Source organism: Sciurus vulgaris (genome assembly GCF_902686455.1).
Source record: "Sciurus vulgaris genome assembly, chromosome: 1".
In the NCBI taxonomy this organism is placed as follows: domain Eukaryota; kingdom Metazoa; phylum Chordata; class Mammalia; order Rodentia; family Sciuridae; genus Sciurus; species Sciurus vulgaris.
The window spans coordinates 146,862,406-146,883,509 of NC_136461.1; the positions used below are offsets into that span (position 1 = coordinate 146,862,406).

The following is a 21,104-nucleotide window of genomic DNA, read 5'->3' on the forward strand; positions in this document are numbered from 1 at the left end:
CAAATGTAATTCAGTGTGATAAATATCTCTCTGCCCAAAAGACAAAGAACCTGTAAGTGTCACTTTTAGTTCCTAACAGCCTCTCTTCCCATCAAGATTGATTAAAGTTATGTAAGTGAGAAGACTCCAGCAGCTGCTACAGAAGGTGGATTTGCAAATACCATCTGCATCTTGCAGAGCACACTGGATTTCAGTGGTACCAGCACAGGTCTCAGGGTCAGAGGTCATCACCCACCTTGGAAATGGCCTGTGATGCTAAAGCACATTCATATCTAGAAGGAAAGCTTAATTTCAATGTTAAAAAGAAAATTTAAGGTTAGGGATATAGCTCAATAGTGGAGTATTTGCTAGCATGCATGAGCCCTTGGGTTCACTCTCCTGCACTGGGAAAAAAAAAAAAAAAAAAACCCTATGCATCCATTTATAAATATAAATTTTGTACTAATGTAAATTAGTACAAAATGAATTTTTAAAACTACCCTTATAAAATGGAATAACTAGTACAGAAAAGATGTGGATGCCTTCAGAAGAATGAAAGTACATTCACAGATTTCTTGCATCTAAAGATAGAGGGATTCCCAAAGGCTATAATTTGAGCTGCACAGCACAGGCTCAAATCTCATCAACAAAACCAAAAATCAGTAGCTGAAGACAGATGGCAAATATTTAGTTATTCAGACAATAATAAAAAGTACATTTTTTAAAAATCACACTCCAATCTAATCGCTTTATCACAGAAATTGCTATCTTGATTCTTCTATAAAGGAAAAGCAAAACAGAATTTTCCAAGGCTACTTTAAAACAAACTAATATCTAACTCTCTGATTCTTAATGCCAAACTAAGCCGATACTGAAAAATCACAGGCTCGAAAAAACAAATGTTGACCGTGGCTCAGCAGCAGAGGCAGCTATAGAAAGAAGGAGAATATTAAAACCATCAGAATATTGTTTCTTAGAAATAATGGGGAAAATGAATGAAATGATAATACATCTATTTAATACTTCAAGTAAAATCATGAATTCATATTTATAGACCCCACGGAGTACAGAACTTTAACATCTCTGGTTTTACCACTTACTATTTTGCCATTAAGCAAGTAACTCAAACCTCTCTGAACTTTTGGTCCCTCCTCTAAAAATAGGCATAATTAATAATACCTACTGCATAGGCATTGAGTATATGGATTAAATGATGTTATCCATATAAAAATACTTAGTATTTTATACTTAGTAAACGATAAGTGTCAGCAGTTATTTTATTATCATCATTATTATTATAGAAGTTTCATTCTCAGACCTGTTCAAGCTGCATATCTTTAAATTTAAGGTCTCATCATAAATAATAAATAATAATTTTCTTTCCTATAATTTATTATTATTATATTTTCCCATTTATATTGCTGAAACTATTTGAGGTTAGGTAAGTCAATCAGTATCCAGGACTTTATTTGTTCCTTGCAACAACATTGACACATTGACAGGGGAAAGATTATCCTCATTTGATTGACTTTACTGTTCGTGCATAAATCACTATGGAGGATTAGGTATTTATCCAAATATTTTAAAAAATTAAATGAGAAGCTGGAATGTGGCTCAGTGATAGGGACATTGCCCAGCATGGGATAGGTCCTGGGTTCAGTCCCTAGCAGTGCAAACAAAGACGAAAAGTGGCTTGAACTCAAAAACTTTGTCAGATAAGAAATTAAAACTATTGTCAAATCTTTTCAAATACATTTCTTAATTCTCCATTTCACCCTATGTGCATAGGAAAGGATTCAGAAAATAAAAGGTCTCAAATAAGTGCTTAAAAAATAAAAACTTATATTCAGGAAGTAAGAAGGATTCGCTTGACAAAAATTGAGAAAGAAACAACAGGAGTTTTTAAAAGAACTATCACTCCTGTTGGATGTTACTCTAACAGGCCACCTGCTACTCTTGATCAATCTGAATATCTCTTGACTGTTATTATTTGTTGTCTATCTGAAAGGAAAAAGAGAGTATCTGAGCTAGGATGAAAAACCTTGAAGAGAACACAGTAAACTATGACACATTTCATAAATTGCATGGGCAACGATGAAGGAAGGAAAGAAGAGGGGAGGAACAGAAGAACGGAAAAAACTGTGGGCTAGAAAACGAGAATGGAATTGTCACTTTGTGATATTGCTCCAGTCATCCTGAAGTTGTATCAGGGTATGAACACAATCTATGAGTTAGTCCCCTTCAATCCTACTCCATTCTGACCAGGTGGGCCACATTTGTCGTCTGCCGCCTTGAACATACCACTGGGAACTCTGCAGTCAAACACCCCAGGTCTAGCTGAACTCCAGTCCATTCTTTTTTTTTTTTTTTTTTTTTTAAGAATTACTTTTTTAAACTTTATTTATTTTTATATGGTGCTGAAGATCGAACCTAGTGCCTCACACATGCTAGGCAAACGCTCTACCACTAAGCCACAACCCCATTCCCTCTATTCAATTGTTCTACAATGAATTCTTTCTACCCTTTGCCTCTACCAGTAATTAAGAAATGGCAGTATGAAGATTCCTCAGAAAACTTGTAATGGACCCACGTTTTGACCCACTCCTTGGTTTATACCCAAAGGACTTAAAATTAGCATACTATAGTAATGCAGCCACATCAATGTTCATAGCTGCTTAATTCACAATAGCTAGATTGTGGAACCAACCTAGATGCCCTTCAACAGATGAATGGATAAAGAAATGTTTTCCCTGATAAGTGGATGATGATACATAATGTGGGTGGGGGGTGGACGGTAAGAGAAGAATGGAGGAACTTTAGATTATGTAGAGGGGAAATGAGAGGGAGGGGGGTGCGAGGGTATGAAAGATGGTGGAATGAGACAGACATCATTACCCTCTGTACATGGATTACATGAATGATATGAATCTACCTTGTGTACACCCACAGAAACAAAAAGTTGCACCCCTTTTGTGTGAGAATCAAGATGGTCTATAAAAATAAAAAAATAAAATTCCCATCTACAATAACAAACAAGCAAACATCAAGATTTGTCAATAACCAGTTCATAGTTTTCTTCATGAAAAACTTGCACTTTTCCAAGAGAGACCAGCTGAGCTTCAACATAATCAATACTGTGCCTCACACATAGTAGCTGGGAGTCTATGGTAGTTGAGGATGAAGGAGACACTAAAATCTCATGTGCTAACATGGAAATAAAGATACATTTATTTGCAAAAAAAAAAAAAAGAAAGGCTTCTAAACCATTCCATATAATAAGATCATGAGAAGGCGGACCATTCAGCATAATGGATTTATGTAAACCAGTTAAGTAACATATATCTCATGGTTATAGAACTCTATTAGTTAAATTTTAAAATGTCTTACTTGTTATTAAAAAAGCAAACAAATAATGCTAGTCTAGGTCAGATCAGGACCTGCCTGCCTCCTGTTGTTTCTCTTTCTATCTACCTTTTTTTTTTTTTTTTTTTTTTTTTTTTTCGGTAATAGTGAATGAACTACCCACCCAGGGGTGCTTTACCACTGACCTGTATATCCAAGCCCTTTTCATTTTTTTTATTTTGAGACAGGGTCTCACTAAATTGCTTAGGGACTTACTAAGTTGCTGAGGTTGACCTCGCCTTGTGATTCTCCTGCCTCGGCCTCCCAAGTCTCTGGGATTAAAGGCATTTGCCACCCTGCCCAGCTCTCTTTCTTTTTTCTCACTGTAATCTACTTAAGTGGGGAAAAGGCCAGGAATTCCTCTTCATCTACATTTTCTCTCCTTCTAGAGACAATACAACTTGATAGTAACAAAATAGTACCCACACATGAATTCACAAGAAAAAAATAACAGTGATAACATAAATATTTTCATTAATACACCTAGAGGAATAATTTAAAACAGCAACTCAAAATATATTTTTTAATTAATTTTTAAAAAATGACCTTGATCAATGTACATTCAAGATGCTTCAATTCCTGTCTGGCTCAGCATGGCCCCAGTGCCCGCCCCAGTAGTCCCGGGGTCAAAATGGCACCTTCGGAGGGAAGTAGGATGACCTAGACAGTTCTGCTCCCTAGTGTGGTTGGAAAGATGACGATGAATAGGCTCTCAGAGTCAAATAAATCTGGAAAAGTCTCTGGTCTGAATCTTTCTCTGGGAGTTTCACAATGCCTATAGGCATAATAAGGGCAACCAAAAGACCTGTGGCAAAGAACTCTGTAACACTGCATGTAACTCAGCAAGTCCCAAAGTTTTAGTCCAACACTTCTTTCCAATAACCCTTTTAATATTGAAATTTAATTTGGGAAATGTTTGAAACTACCTTTAACAGTTAGTGGTTTGGAATCTAAATTTTAAGGCTACACTCAGTTTCAGTGTAGAATCTGACCGAGAATTCTGATGAAGAATCATTGCTCGACAAAAGATCAGCTAAAGAGTTCAACTAGAAATAGGGGGTTTCGATTTTCCAACAACAAAACTGTAAAATCACCTGGAAATTTTACTTTATTATTATAGGAAAACTGTATTTTTGAAACCAAGATAGAGAAGATGAGAATGGAATACACACTTCATGACACTACTTCATATTTACAATGGTAAATATGCTTCACATTTACAATGGTCCATAGCAGTATAATCTTTATAAAATGATTCTCTATCACGGACCTACAACCCAATTTTATGTCTTTATGTGTGCAAAATGAAGCAGAGAGCAAAGCAATTACCCAAATATTACAAATCAACTTCTCATTCTACGATGAGAAAATTTTGCCTGTTCATTTTCAAATAATTTAAGCTTACTGTGTTTGGGAGCCCAAGTCATCTTGAAAGTCCTCATTATTCTATACTGTTTAAATGTACTTCATTAATAAATTGAGCCTTTAGGAAGATACAGTCATGCACTGTTTTTAATATGACTAAGGAAATATCTAGAATATTGTATGACAACAAAAATTCCCCAATATCTTAGAATTAATGTTCCCCTATTTCTAGTTCTGATATATACTAGGAAAGAAGACTTGAGTACTAAGTACCATGAGTACCTGTATCAAAGATTCCTAAAAAGCAGTTCACCCAAATAGAAAGCATGTAAAATAAAATTTATAAATTTACTATTTAACTTCAAGTATCTCCAGCAATTCAATTAAAAACTGTTTACATTTATGAAGGAAAAATCCTGATCACATGGAACTAATCTGCGTTTCAGATTACCAATTTTTTAACTTAACACTTACCAATATTCTGACAACTCTTTTAAGACCCAGGCCAACCCATAAAAAGATCTATTCGAATTAAAATTTGGGTGCTGTTGCCTATTTCATTTCTTAAAATTGAGAACCATAAAAACATAAATTTGTTAAATTCTCCCTTCTCCAGAACACCATTGGTAAATAAGTCACATGGTAATAAAATATGAATCAAAGAAAACACATTCCAGGATTTCCTCCTCCTAAAATCTGGGGGGACAGGTAGCTTGGTAATGAACTTGTTAGGTTGAACTTTCTCTTCACTCATCCCATTCAGGTTAGTGGTCAACATGACCATGTTTTCAAGTAGCCCTAGCGGCAGTGCCTTACCAGTGTAGATGCTGGCATTGGAAGCTGGGATACCAAACTGTGACTCGATGAACTTGGGAATGAAGGTAATGAAAGCAGTTACAATGGCACTCTCAGCTGTGTATGACAAACTCACAAAAAGGAATGTCATGTTGCTTAAGATCCTGACAGCTGCTCTTGGTAGGTCTACAAAATGACAAAAATGACAAATGAATGTTATAAACAATGGATGGAAAACAAAATAAAACTGAATTGTTTTTGAAATGAACTGCAAGTAGCCATTCAGCAATATTTGCCACAAGCGAATAAAAACAGAAAGATCTGATGACGATTAGAAAACATCCCCTTGATTAAACAGGGTTGGTTTTGGTTTGATGTTTTAATTATCAACCAGAATAGAAAATAACATGCCGATAACGATACTCACACACAACTATCCTTACAAGCAGTACCCAACCTATGACTCCTATTTCAAAATCTTTTTAAACTATTCGTATTTTTCATTGATAGAAAACAGTTATTTTCCATTAAAAGCTCAAAGTCCATTAAATGTGTGAAGTACCTGCAGAACAGTCCTAAATTATAGTTACCAGTTCACCCAATCACCGTGCCCCTTACAACACACATTTCTAAGTTGACATGTGGTTGACCTCACATTGAAGACGCCCACAGCAGAGGAACAGGAAGGTGACGTCAGACACCTGGTTCTCCAACCTCACTTATGAAACAGGAAAAAAATCATAGCTAAAGAAACTGAAAAGATCAAGGCCATCAAGATCATACACTTCCAGGTCCTTTGGATCAGAAAACAAAGAACCATGATCTCCTCAAGGGGAAGAAGAACCCAGAGATGGTGGCTTAGCACCTACTAGGCCACTCCTCAAGAAAGAAAAGTCTCATCCTTCAGTCTAGTCATTTAGTTCACAGAACTTGCTATGATATATAAGCAAGTATTTTCATTGCAGCATTATTTATAATAGAAAAATTGAGGGGGCTAAGGGCTCATTAATGGAAATGTTTAAATAATTAGGCACAGTGATATGATTGAATACTACATAGTTTAAAATGACACAGAGCTGCATGTTCTCGCACAAAAGAATTTCAAGAAATATAGTTATTAATGATTAAATCAAGCTGCAGAAAACGTACATCTATATATATTCACAAAAATCAAATCAAAATACTGTATTTATATGTGGTCAAATATATACTTCTCAATGCATATCATATCTAATTCTTAAGGGCTTAAGTTGTAAAAACAGGACTGAACTGGGAAAGAGAAGAAAAAAAGGAAATTCTGTGTATGTATTTTTTATTTTTTGCATGTTTGTAATGTGAATTAATGCACATTAATGTAATCTTTACACCTCTTCATGGAAAAAGTAAGCTGTACCATTTTTGACAGTCATCTCAGAGAATAGTCATCCCCTTATACTCCAACACAATACAGCGATTTCATTTAAATCGAACAACTGTCAATGAAACTAATTTATAGCCTCTTATTCTCCAGAATCTAAAAATGTCAAGACTATTTGCTATAGTCACTTAAAAATTTAACATTCTATATCTTAATTCAATTTTTAAAAGTTTTGCATTTTGAAAGAACAATTAAGATGCATACTTTATTTTTTAACATGGATAACACACCAGAGAATAAAACACTTCATATTACTAACCAATAATTTCATTCAAACACAAAATTAAAAATGTCGTATCCAAAATTTTAAAATTAGAAAATTATTACCTGTCTGCATTTAAAAATTAACATTAAATTTAGTTAACATATTTAAAACCAATGTGTTGAATCAAAAACATTGGGAGAAATATAAAATTTTTGAAAATTAATACAAAAAATATGTAACACATACATATTTAAAAGATACTAGTTATGTTAAACTGTACCTTCAACAGGTGGCACTGGGTGTTACCTTATAGGCAGAGAGAGTGAGCAAATAAATACAGAGGGATAGGAAGAGACTGCTGGAAGAGAGAGTTACAAATACAGAAAAGTGGACAGTTCAATATCAGTTTAGAGCTGGAGGTATTGTTATGAAGTAATTAGGTGGATAGATAAATAAGTCAGATGATTAGATAAGACAGACTGACGGTGATAGATGACAAGATTGATTATATAGATAGGCTAGGTAGATACATAAAACGGATTTATTGACAGGTGATAGGTGATATGTGTGCACTTCCCAACTCTGTCTGCTAACAGGTCTTAGAAGTAATCATACTCTGATAGGAATGAGCTCATTTTGTACCCATTTCTGGGTTTCTAGAAGTCCTTTTCCACTAAAAGAAATATCTAACTTCAGAACTGAGGCGGAGAAAATGCAAGCTGAGTTTGGGAAATCTTGAACAAGAAGTAAAGAAGCTGGGTGCAGTGGTGCACACCTGTCATCCCAGGGACTCGGGAAGCTGAGGTAGGAGGATCAAAAGTTCAAAGCCAGTCTCAGCTACTGAGCAAGGCCCTAAGCAATTTAGCAAGATCCTGTCTCAAAATAAAAAATAAGAAGGGCTGGGGATGTGGCCCAGTGATTAAGCACCCCTGGGTTTAACCCCTAGTGGCAACCTGGGACAATCTGAACTCAATGGATGCTAAAAGCAGTCAGTGAAAGTCTAATAGAAACAAGATACAGTTAATCCTCATTATTTATCGATTTCATATTTGCAAATTCACCTACTATTAAAATTTCTTTATAGCCCCAAAATTAATACTTAAAGCACTTTTACAGTCATACTCAGGGTGGCAAAAACTGCAGTTGTCAACTCATCCATTGCGCTGGGCTAAACCATAGCAACTTTCCTTTCTGATTGTTTCAGCTTACATAGAGTAAGTGAGGATCCTTTCCACAATATAGTGTCATATCTTTCTCTTGCTTTCTGTTAGTGACTTACTTATTAAATGGTTCCAAGGATAGTGCTGCCCATGCTGTCTCCTGTCCCTAAGCACAGTGTCTGTGAGGAGCTTATGGAGAAACTGCATGTGTTAGAGAGACTTCCTCTAGGCAGGAGTTACAGTGCAGTCAGTGGTGAGCTCAATGCTAATGAAGTGACAATATATATTCAATAAGGGGTCTTTAGACAGAAGCATACGTAAAATACGGTTATATCAGTTGATAATTATGTAGCAACAAGAACCCAACTCTGTATCTCCCTGGGAGTGATCCTTCAGTATTCACTAATTCAGGATTCATGGTGACTTAGTAGAACATAATTGCCGCAAATAAAGAGAATCAACTCAATTTACAAAGCTTCAAAATAGTTCCTAACAAACTACTTATAGATTATTTATTGATTAATAATTACTTTATACTTATTAACTTGAGCATGGAGAAAACAAGCAAATGTGATTCTATCCAGTGATGGAAGTTAACCTAACTGACGACAGGGTCAAGTCATACCCTCTGCCTCTGTTATGATGCCTGAGCACAGCATCATTTTGGTGGGAGGTCTGTAAAAGACAAAACTCAGGAAAGGACATCAGACCTAAATTCAGGAACATTCTATGAAGTTAATGTCTCATACTTCTTAAAACGATCAAAGTCATGAAAGACAAGCAAAGATGAGGAACTGATCCAGACCGACCAAAAGAGACTAAAAGACACAAAAACTAGAAACTAGGGGTGCTAGCACACACCACTCAGAAGGTGGAAGAAAAAAATTCACAAGTTGAAGCCAGATCTGGGCAACTCAGCAAGCCCCTGTCTCAAATTAAAAAAAAAAAAAAAAATTAAAAGGCTGGGGATATAGCTCAATGCATGAGTCCTTGAGTTTAATCCCCAGTGGTCCAAAACAAAATAGCACAAAAACTAATAAATGTGACCCTGGATTGGATCTTGGACACAAAGAACATTACTGGGATAATCAGCAAAATTTGAATGGTGCCTAGGGTTTAGATGACAGCACTGGTTCAATATTAAGTTCCCATTTTTGACATCTGTCCAGTGATGTAGGACAGTGTCCTTATACTGAGGAAACAGAAGAACATCATGTCTGTGACTTCCCAGAGTGTTAATGGTTAAGAAATCATTATAGGGTACAGGATAACCAGAGCTCTGTGGGTTATTATTCTTCAGCCTTTATATAAATTCAAAGTTATTTCAAAAACAAAGTTTAATAAGTTAGCAAAGAAGTTGCTAAATCTACAGCTTTACAACCAAATACCTCATTTTTATGCTGCAGAATATATTGTAGATCAGTTTCTCAGTGTCATTTAGAATTGTGTCCTTATAAAATCAAAGATGAAATAAAAAGCATGATAAAGGAGAGGTGATGAAATAATGATGATTATCATTTTTTGATCATTTAATGCTAAGAAATCTTATAAATTCAATAATAAGGGTAGGCTGACATTAAGATGGAGAAACGCCCTAAAACAGTGTGCAGCAGGAATAAAATTCCATTCAAAGCAGCAAATTCAAGAGAATATAATATAAAGAGGATTGTACTTAGAAATCATTTTTAAAAGAAGTATTAGCTCCAAAAAACATCATCGGCCTTGCAGGTGACCCCATCGTCCTGTGAACCCCGACCTGGTGTTAACATTGCACTTCAATCACAAGAGAGGTGTGTTGAGATACATTTGATGTGGTCCCTCCCAACGACCTTGCAAACCTTTATTCAAAGTTTCAGAAAATCTGGTTTGAATGGTGTGATAGGATTCTTGTGGAAGCTGATATCTGACTGAATCCGTCTCATGGGTGCAGAGACCACAATTTATTCTTCTCCAAAGCTTCGGAGATCACGCTGTGATAGGAGGCAGCAGATATTTGCATCTGTTATTTTTTGACCCCTAGGCAAACATGCTCCAGCATATTTGGATGTATTCATGCTGATTCATAAAATAAATCTACCATTTAAAGTATCTATTAATCCAAGTTCTTTGGAAGATAACACTTTAAGTGAGCATTCATTCCAGCAAACCTGGGAGGTGCATTCATTTTCAAGCGAGCAGAGGGATGAACTTCCTGGGAGGTTATTTAGCTTAGTGAGAAATGTATCCCCTGGTGGAGAGGGGTCTACAAGCACCTGCCACGTGAAAGCCCTTTCACCTGTGGTTCCTTACACAGAAGTTGGAAGTTTTTGATCATGTGACCTGATATCCCACAGTGAGCTGACTGGAGCAGGGGAAGGGGCTGAACTCAAAGGTGCAGGCAGCCAGCAGGCAGGAAGGCCAGGAGAGGACTGGGCACCCCATGTGAGCAGACAGGCCAGTCTCTTCACTTGCTTCCCTTAGAGTGTCCACACTTGAGACATGCAAAGGAAGGACTGAGAGAGTATGAGTATTTTGAGTGAGAGACCAAAACCAAACAGCAACAACAACAAAAAAGATATGTTTGAAAGACTTTCCCACAAGGGCACTGACCACACATAAGAGAGGAAGGCTCAACAACTATAAACTCCACCTCATGTGGCAGGCCCTGAGGATGGGGCTCCTGCTGACCTTCCAGTCTGAAGTCCTTGATTGTCTGACCGCAGGATCCATCCATGGCAGCAATCCTTCTGTCTCTGTGCTGCTTAGAGTACCCCCCACCAGTCCCCTTGGCAAACGTCAGACTCATCCACATGGTCTCCAGATTAGCATCCACTCTTTTAGGTAACGGTTCACAGCCCCACCGGACAGACTTAGCTCCTACCATTCTACTTCCAGGGCACTTGATCCAGTCATCGATTCCAATGTCACTGTGTGTGCTTACTATCTGTTCCCTTTAAGAGACAATAAATGCTTTGAAGGCAGGGCCTTTGTATATTTGTACATATTTAACTCCTGGCCTGTGATAGGCACTCGGAAAATGTTCTTCAAAGGGGTTAGGGGCATAGCTCAAAGGGAGAGTGTTTGCCTGCTATGCACAAAGCCCTTGGTTTAATTCCCAGCAACACACACACACAAACATATATTCATATATTCCTGGAATGCATTTATTCATTAATATTCTTTAGTACATCACAGCAATAATTTGTACTAAAATAACCTAGCTGTATACTTGTGAGAAAATGAAGTCCATTCCACAGATGAGCTATTCCCTCCCGCGGAATGGGTTTGGTATTAACAAAGAGTCATAAGATGAAGAGTGGCTCACAGTGGTGGACCCCCTGAAAACACTGAAAGGTCTAAAGGACAGGATGCACGGTTCTTTTCAAAGCATGACTCTTTAAAGCTAGAGAATCCTTACCATTAAGGATTTAATAAAAATTTAAATAAAAATTTAAATGCTAATAGGAAGAGGAATATAATAATCACTTATACAATATTTCATCTATTCAGCATGTTTGGGAAAGAGGCATTTCACATGCTTGAATTTTTACATAACTGAACAACTGCCTCTTGAAAGTAAAAACATCTTAAAAGTAGTTGATACATCCACTGATATCACTAGACAATCCACATCCAAATTTGACATCTTCATGATTCAAAATTGTAATTATGAAATTACAATTAATTAAATTAATTAATTTATTAATTAATTTTAGCATATATTTTAGCCTTTTATTTTCTGACTATTTTCCTGGTGAATAGAAAATTCTTTCCCCACCTTTGTTTGTGTGTTTATTTTTACTCGCTGATATTCCCTTTCATCACAAACTTTTCTGTTACATTCTTCTAGCATAAGCCATCAATTTTGTTCCTTTGACATTTCTTCCTAATCTAAACTGGGTAGAATGAGAAGCTGCTTGTTTTATTGTTATACCAAATACATGAATTATTACCATGAAGCAGTTGACTAAATGGTATTACTGGAAACTTATATTTCTACCCAGGTATAAATTATAAACATTACATACCAAATACACATACTGACTCCTCTAAATTGTTTTTGTAATATTCTGACATAGATGTCTTCAGATATATAATCTCTTGTAGAGAAAAAAATTTTCAAGCTTAGCTGCCCATAAAGTGTATATTTATGTTTAAACTCACATAACTAAGACATAATTGAGATGAGACTCACATAACATAAAATAAACTTTTTTGTCTGCTTGGATTTTTAGGGGGCAGTAACTGAGAATTGACACAGGGGTGCTTCACCACTCTGTTACATCCCCAGCTCTCCCCACCCCTCAGCTCTTTTTATTTTTTACGTTGAGACAGGGTCTTGGTAAGCACTGAGGCTGGCCTTGAACTTGAGATCCGCCTGCCAAGCTACTGTGATTCCAGGTATGTGCCGTACGCCTGGCAAAGCAAACTGTTTCAAAGTGAATAATTCAGAGGTGTTCAGGACACATGTGCAACCACCACCTCTAACTAGTTTCAAAGTACAAATGCTTTTCTACTATAAAAAATTTAACTGTTCATTTTCAGGAATAGGATTGGAATTTGCTTTTGTTTTATTCTTTACATATTTATGTACTTTCTAAATTTTCTACCATGAACATATTTAACTTTTATGATCTTAAAAGAAAATAAAGAAAAACACTGCGATTTTAAAAGGATGTGGAAATGTGGCATTCCCAGGAGAAAGATTTCCTGACTCAGGAAGCTAACCTATACCTTCCTTCCTCCCTTTCCTCCCACCTTCCTTAGAATGTGCATATCTCAGTTTTAAGACTAAACAAATTATATTGTGTCTATCTTCCCTTTTGTCTCCCTTCAAGAGATAGGACTACAACTTTTCATATATATATATATATATCCTAAGTTCTTAGTCCTACCATATTTACTCAATAAAGATATTTCAGAGAGAGAGAGAGAATTAAAAAAAAAAAAGACTGACTTTCTTAAGATAGATACTGCCAGTCACCAACTCAATACTTAAAACCAATATAGTCCTTTCCTAAAAATCTTAGATACTATAATCCCAGTGGCTCAGGAAGCTGAGGTAGGAGGATCCCAAATTCAAAGCCAGCCTCAGCAATTTAGTGAGGCCCTAAGCAACTTAGTGAGACTCTGCCTCAAAATTTAAAAAGAAAAAAATATATACATATATGGGCTGGGGATGTGACTCAGTGGTTAAGCACCCCTGGGTTCAATCCCTGGTACCAAAAGAAAAAAAAAAAAAAACTTAGATGATGCCAATGCTTCGCATAAAAGAACAAATGAGAGCCAGGCACGGTGGCACACATCTGTAATCCCAGCAGTCAGGAGGCTAAGGCAGGAGGATTGCAAGTTCAAAGCCAGCCTCAGCAAAAGCAAGGCACTAAGCAACTCAGTGAGACCCTGTCTCTAAATAAATACAAAATAGGGCTGGGGATGTGGCTCAATGGTTGAGTGCCCCAGGTTCAATCCCTGGTACCAAATAAATAAATAATTGAACAAACAGATACATATGAGGCACAAAGGCCAATTCACATCAGCACAAAGAGACCAAAAGTAAAAGATGGAAACAACCAGAGTGTAAAATTGGTGCTATTTAAACAGTTGGGATTTTTGTTGTTATGTTATGAAATAATGTGATACCACCAAAATACAGGGTGCTCATTTTAAGTGATTAAAAATTTTTTCCACTTCTTTATTGGGGCACTATCGCTCTACCTAACAGTGGGGCTTGTTGTCACATATTCCTTCATGCGCACAATATAAAAATGCAACGTGGCCAGTATCACTCCACAGCACTTCCCCTTCCCCTCTTCTCCTCCCTCTCCAGGTCCCTTTCCTGTATTCTATTGATGTCCCTTTGATTTTCAAGAGAACCCACACACACCTTTCTTTTCCTTTTTCCTCTCTAGCTTCCACATAGGAGAGAAAACATACCACACAGGGTGGCTCCCCAAGGCTCAGGAAAGCTCCCCTGAAGCCAGGCAGAGGGAAGGAGGTGGGAAGATGGCAGAGGAGCTTCGCGTGAGGATTACATTTGAACAAGGCCCGCGAGAGGATGCTCTGGTTACATACACATACTGTTCTACACTCATTTGGGACTTTTTTATTTTCTGTATTTTATAATGTCTTGTCATATTAAAAGGCTTGCTGGTCCAAGAGAAGGCCCTTTCCAGGGCTAGCCAGTTCTTAGAGGCAGGACAGGGCCTTGTGGACAGGACAGCATCTTACATAAGCAGACCTACCAGTCCCAAGTCTGTAGCCCCCACCACCACCTCGTCCAGCTCTCACCACCAAGCCACCACCCAGGGCCAGCTACCAGATACCTGGAGACCATGCTATACTCCACACCCATTGACGTTACTCAAACCAGCCAACCCCAAGTGACTTCTCAGGGAAACCCCATAAGAAATTGGCCTCACCCCTACTTCCTCCTCCTGACCACACCTGGAACTCCCCCTGCGGCCCTGCATGGCCCAACATGGCCCCTTCTCTTGGGAAGCTTTTAGTAGCATTATCCTCTTCATGTCACCACCATAAATTAAAATCACATGGGTCCAACTATAGAACAACTTCCTTTAACATCTCTCCATAAAAGTCCTTGATTCCCTTCTTTTAAAGTATTTAATTTTAACTTAAGTATTTAAAGTGTGTCATTTTTCCCTGTATGGCTAACCTTTTAGTTGTTATCATTTGTACACTTTAAAGCCCTCCGATAACATCAAAAGGCTGGTGGGAATATCATCCCATGCCAGGAAAACCTTCAGAACTTCCTTTGTGGCCAATGAGACTTGCGTCATCCCGGGTGTGTTCTTGGGCATAGAGCAGGTACAACTCTTGCCTGTTGCTCAGCAGCACCACACTATTTTTAGCCAGGCCTTTCTGTAATGGCAAAACCAGTCTCTTGTCATATTCAGCAAGGCCAACACAGGACCCACATTGTCCTCGCTTCCTGCTCATTTTCTACAAAACTAATTATGCCATAAGATATCCCCGAGCCCAAGTCCCCACAAAAGTATTCCAAGTCCTTCCTCCACTTCAGAATGCACTGGTCAACAGCATCTCTGCTTGCCTGGAAAAGAGCAGAAGGAACTAGATGGCCCTGGCACGTCACAGTCATCTCACAGGTTAGTCTATGGAGTCCTGAGCCACTTACTATAGACAGGTGGACAGAAGGGCAGCAGCAAGGAGAAATACATCCTAGTGGCTACTGGCCACAAGACTTCCTGCTCACTTAAATCCAGCACTAGTGAGTATGTTCTTGCATTTTCTAAATGGATACTACGCTGATGAGTAACCCCACAGCTACTTTGCACCAAGTATGAAGAAAGAACTCTTCAGTCAGTGGGGACAGGCCTGTTATCATTTACTTTGTACCTCCCAAGCTATATGTCCAAATGTAAAAGTTTGACTTACTGCAAGAAAACAAACACAATGAAATAAAAGTAAAACAGAAATGAAACAAAGAATAAGAAACAGAGAAAACATAAACAGAGCAGACCATGAAAACTGGAGAAAGGAATTAGTCTGACCATAAGACTCTTCCTGAGCTTCAGATTTGACTGAGTTTCCTGGCCACCAAAGCAAAAAGTTCTATAATCATCATGATCAGAATTACAGAAACTTTCTAATTTCTTCATGGAAAACAAAGCTTTTCCTAACTCTGCTTTAGAGCATTGGCTCTCACATTGTGGTCCCTGGACGTGCAGCATCAGTATCACTTGAACCTGTTAAAATGCTCATTCTCAGGCCCCAGTCCTAATCTCTATCTCCTGAATCAGAGACTCTGGGCTAAGGCCAGCAACCTGGGTCTTAGGAAGCCTTCCTGGTAAGGCTAACATAGGCTAAGTTTGAATCACTGTTCTTAAGAAACGGGATTTTATATAAAAGGCACTGGGCAATGATCCTCTGGCAAATAGGGAGAATGAAGCAACAGCCTTCACTGAAAGTTGCAAACCTAAAACTGAAGTTCAGCTCAGCAAAGACAATAGGCAAGAAGACAGATAATGTGGCTCAAGTTGTGGCTTCTGGTGATCCCACTTTGCTGAGTCAAAAATTAGCTTTAAGAGAGCCCATGATATACTTATTTTAAAACACCTAGCAAAGGTGTTAATATTCTGGGAAAACACTAATTCAGAATTTATTCCTTCTGCCTCTCTCAACTATCTGGCCCCCATTATCTGAAACCCTAAGACCATCTTCAATACCTACCCCTATTATCATTCCCTGACCAGTTGTCACATCCTACAGAAATGACCTCTTTCACAGGGCACAGTGACATGGCACATGCCTGTAATCCCAGCAACTCAGGAGGCTGAGGCAAAAGGATCACAAGTTTGAGGCCAGCCTCAGCAACATAGTGAAACTCTAAGCAACTTAACAAGACCCTGTCTCAAAATAAAAAAAGTAAAGAGGCTGAGGATATAGCTCAATGGTAGAGTGCCCTGGGTTCAATCTCAGTACCACAAAAGAAAAAAAGAAAGAAAAAGAAATGGCTTCTTACTTCCCTTCTCTCATCTAAGAATTCATTCATAAATATTTTTGAGTACTGGACTTTGGTATCCAAGAAGGGATCCTGGACCCAATGCCCCAGAGACACCAAGGGACAACTGTCCCTCATAGATTAGTGATGAGTGCTAACGAGAAAAATAATGGAGGGGAGGAGGTAAGACCCAGTGGAGGGAAGGTTGAAGTTTTTTAATGAGGTGGCTAAGGAAGTCCTCACTGAAAAGGTGTCATTTAAATAATATAATCAAAGAAAGTGAGGGGAAAAACATTCCAAGCATAGAAATGGCAGGTGCAAAGGCCCAGAGGTAAATACATGCCTGACACGTTTGAGGACCAGCAATGAGTTCATCGCGGTTGAAGCAGAATAAACAAAATTGACTGAAAGGAGGTGAGGTTGAAGAGTAGGCAGCGTTTAGGTCAGGTAGGTCCTGTAGGGAGGGGACTTTCCTGTAAATGAGACCCAGAAGCTCTGAGCTTCAGAAGTCCTTTGGCTGCTGTGTGGAAATCAGCTGCAGTGGACATGGGAGATACAGGCGGACCAGTATAATAGGACTTTCCTACTCTTCTGTTCAAACTTCACTTAGGATCTGTCCCAGCTTTCTTCCTGGACCCCCTCCTTCCATTTCACTCCTTTCTGTCCCTCATCAACCTTTTGGAGTGCTGCCAAGTGCTGCCACCCCTGCAAATTCACTGAAAGGCTTAAATGCATAATCTCCACAATATGGTCTCACCTGCCCTCCCAACTTTATCCCCACGGTCCCTGCTACACATACTCAACACACCAAGCACAATGAACTTATTCAGCATTTTCAAATATGTTGGCACAGCCACCTTCTGTCCTTTGCTCTCTCTGCCTGAAATACTCCTGCCACCTCCTCTTTACAGGATCCACCTGACATCCCACCTGTTCCAGGTAACCTTTCCTGATTCTTCAGTTAGATGTTCCCTCACTGGCCTTCAGGCCTCCACACCATGTGTCTGTCCTTTTCATAGCCCTTAAAATACTTCCATCTGTGTTTGTCCTGTCTCTCTTAGTGGACTCTGAGATCTCTGAAGACAAACATGGCTCACTCATTTTGTAACAGCCATTGCATAGAGAATGGAACCTTCTGTAGGGTGAATACACTTAGAATTTAGTGATGCCAACATCCTCCTGTAATGAACACAAATCTGTAACTTTCAATGATTTCTTTAATATCAGTTCATGGCCTCAAACTACCTTATTTAGTTAAGATAAAAATACATTGCTCTCTCACACTGACAAAACTCTAGCAGAGAAGCACAATCTGTTATGTTTTATGCCCAATGAATAACACTATGCAATTAAGCTTAAAAGATTGAAAGCAGACACAAAAAGAAAATTTTTCTTATGGTTCACTGTCACCAAAAGTTTTCTATTATAGAAAGATGCCCAGTTAAATTTGGAAGGCTTTAAAACACTGAACCTCAAGCCACGGGAACATTGATCCGCTTAAATATTTTAAGTGTTTATTTTTATTGGTAGGATTTTGATGGAATCAATGTTAATCTCTTTTTGGAAGGGTAATGCAGACACACTGAGAATTTGACTTTTCCCTTTGTGGTGTAACACAGCCTTATTCCTGCATAATTTATAGTAAGAATCTGGAAACACTGAGTCAGATTTTCCCATCATCTGTCATTAAAATGTGGCAGCAGGAAGTGGAAAGTACAGTGTGTTTTCTTCCAGCATCTCAGCAAGAGAACTTCCAAAAAGGGAACCATTCTAGCAGGATGGGCTGGTTCACGCCTGTCATCCCAACTACTTGGGAGGCTGAGGCAGGAGGATCGCTGGAGTCCTGGAGTTTGAGGTCAGCCTGGGTAACACAGCGAGACTCCAAAACAGAACAAGCGAAGAAACAAAGGCATCATTCTATATGACCCAAATCATTTTCTTCTTAAGGAAGTACATGTCACTCACCTCACCATCTTTCCATCTCCTCTTTAAAAGAGCTAGACTCAATGTCCGAATTTCACACAAAACATGAAGACCAAAGAAGCCCTGATCCAGAAAACAGAAGGAAAAAGAGGATCTGGAACTCCAACTCAGACTTAACTCTGGAACTCCAACTCAGACTTAACTCAAAAAGAAATCTTAGATATCATTCTTTAATGGAAGATCTTAATCATGAATCTGGGCTTATAAAAATTATATAAATATTGGAATAATCCTTGGGGATTTAATTTGTCCCTTTGAAAGTCAGATTCAATATTAGACTGTTACTTCCTACAGGTGATAAGGATTCCATACTCTAAAGGAAATCAATGTATACAAGATAAATGTGAATTCATTTTAAATAATGTAATTGAACAATATTCCAAAATCATCAGTACTGTTTGAATCACTTTTAGCAAAAGATCTTCTGCATAACCTCCTTAAAGCAGTATTTCTTTCTAACGAGATAAAATGACTATTGAAGTTCCAGTTAGATCTGATTAAAGAATCCAACACAGGGAGAAATAATACAATGGATCATCTCAGCATCCCAACCAAGAAGTTTAGCCACAGAAGTGGGATCTATCATCATAATCCAGGGACAGGGTGAAAAGGAGAATTTATCAGAAATTCTAACAAGAAAATCAGACTAGAAACTGATTTTACAAACCAATACGCCATTTTTGTTCAAAGACTCCTCTTATTATCTCCTTTATCAGAAAATACCCTGAACCATTAAATTCAGTGTAGAAAAGACTAGAAGAAGAATCACTTGCAGGACAAGAAGCTGGCCCCCAAAAAGCACTGTACAGATTAAATTTCAAAAAATCACTTCTAAATTCTGTGAGGGCTTTTTATCATTGCTGACCCTGCATGTCTAAATATGGTCCTGCAGAAACAAGCTCTGAGGTGAGGGTTCAAGGCCAAGCGGTTTGTTGAGGAGGTTCAGGAAGTGCTGGGCAGGGAATGTGGCCATGATGTTTGAGGAGAGAACAGCCTTAGGAGGATGTAAAAATCACCTCAAAATCGCCTCAGCCAAGAGCTGGGGTGTTTACTGTCATTTGACTTAGACTTCTCTGTCTCCAGTGCATCCTCCTCCTCCAAAAGAGTTCCCAACCCACTTACAATTTTGGTATTTGATATCAACCTTCCCTCTTTTTCTACGACTCATTCAATATTTCACACTGGAGTCATCTACTCCTCAACTACCAAGCATACAATTTTATCTTTACCTAAGCCTTTATCTTTCCCCTTGGGTCTACTTTACATTCTCAATAAATTAAGATTCTAAAGATATTTCTAATGTTTCAAATTCTTTAACATCAACTTTGTATCAATTAAGTTGTTTTTTAAAAAATGCCTGTGAGAATAGCCATAATGGTCTGTGATGATGGTCCTTGACACATCCGTGAAAAATCATGGACTGGTCTACACAGGAAGAGCTCAGCCCATACTAGCATCCAAAGAATGCTTTATGTTATTAGAGCATAAGAAGTCATTTTGGCAGTTCCAAATGGGGAGGAGGAGAGAGAGGACCAAATTAAAAATTAATCAGCAAGAAGCATTTTCAATGAAATGTCTCTTGTTTTCAGTAAATACAGTCTTTAAAAATGATCCAATTGAACCATTATTAGTCTTTGCCTTCATGGACAAATCTGTAATAAATTAGTAACTTTGTTCTATGCCTGAAAGTTTCCTCTTTGGCCTTACTGTATACATAGTAAAAAGGAGATGATACATGCCTAGGTAGATTTTATCAATCTTAGAAACATATGCACTTGTTAAATATAATGCTTTCTAATTTATACAAAAAAATTAATTCAGAGAATTCAGAAAAGAGGCCAAATGAATGGAAGGGTAACATCATAGCTTTCTTGAATTAAAGGGACTCACTGCCATTCAACAGATAAGCTAAACACTGAGCAAAGATTGTCTGGTTAGTATCAATTTGAATTATTTAGGTTTTAGATTGGCTAATTTAATTTTTATTAACTCATTATTTTTAAAAGAAATAAAAATGAAAAAAAAAAAAAAAAGACTGAAACTTTCTGAATGATTTTTCACTGGGTTTGGAGGACTGGCCATCTTTCTCCAAGGATTGCCATATATGGATATTTGACAGAACCACTTTGGAATGGATTCCTGTCTAGTGGTAGATTTCATCCTTAGGTAAGAATCAGGCCATGTTATCAAACCACCATTTCCCTGAAACAAACCATCTGTTACACAGTGCATTCAGTATTTTAAAAATCAGACATCTCTAATTATAGTATATGATATATCTAAACATCTGTATCCTTATAAACTAAATCAGTGCTTCTCAAGCTGAGAGAAAGGACTTTT

At 37.8% G+C, this 21,104-nt stretch overlaps 1 protein-coding gene across 2 annotated transcripts in view; it reads right to left on the bottom strand.

Annotated features, from left to right (window-relative positions):
* The window catches only part of SLCO5A1 (solute carrier organic anion transporter family member 5A1), a 150,827-nt gene that overhangs the window by 49,568 nt on the left and 80,155 nt on the right, over nt 1–21,104 (bottom strand). Inside the window, exon 5 of one of the 2 annotated variants that reach the window (XM_079111553.1) lies at nt 5,563–5,727. The exons of the other annotated variant lie outside the window; for it this stretch is intronic. Coding sequence (XP_078967679.1) covers nt 5,563–5,727 — 165 coding nt within the window. The remainder of the gene's footprint in view (nt 1–5,562; nt 5,728–21,104) is intronic. 2 annotated transcript variants of the gene reach the window in all.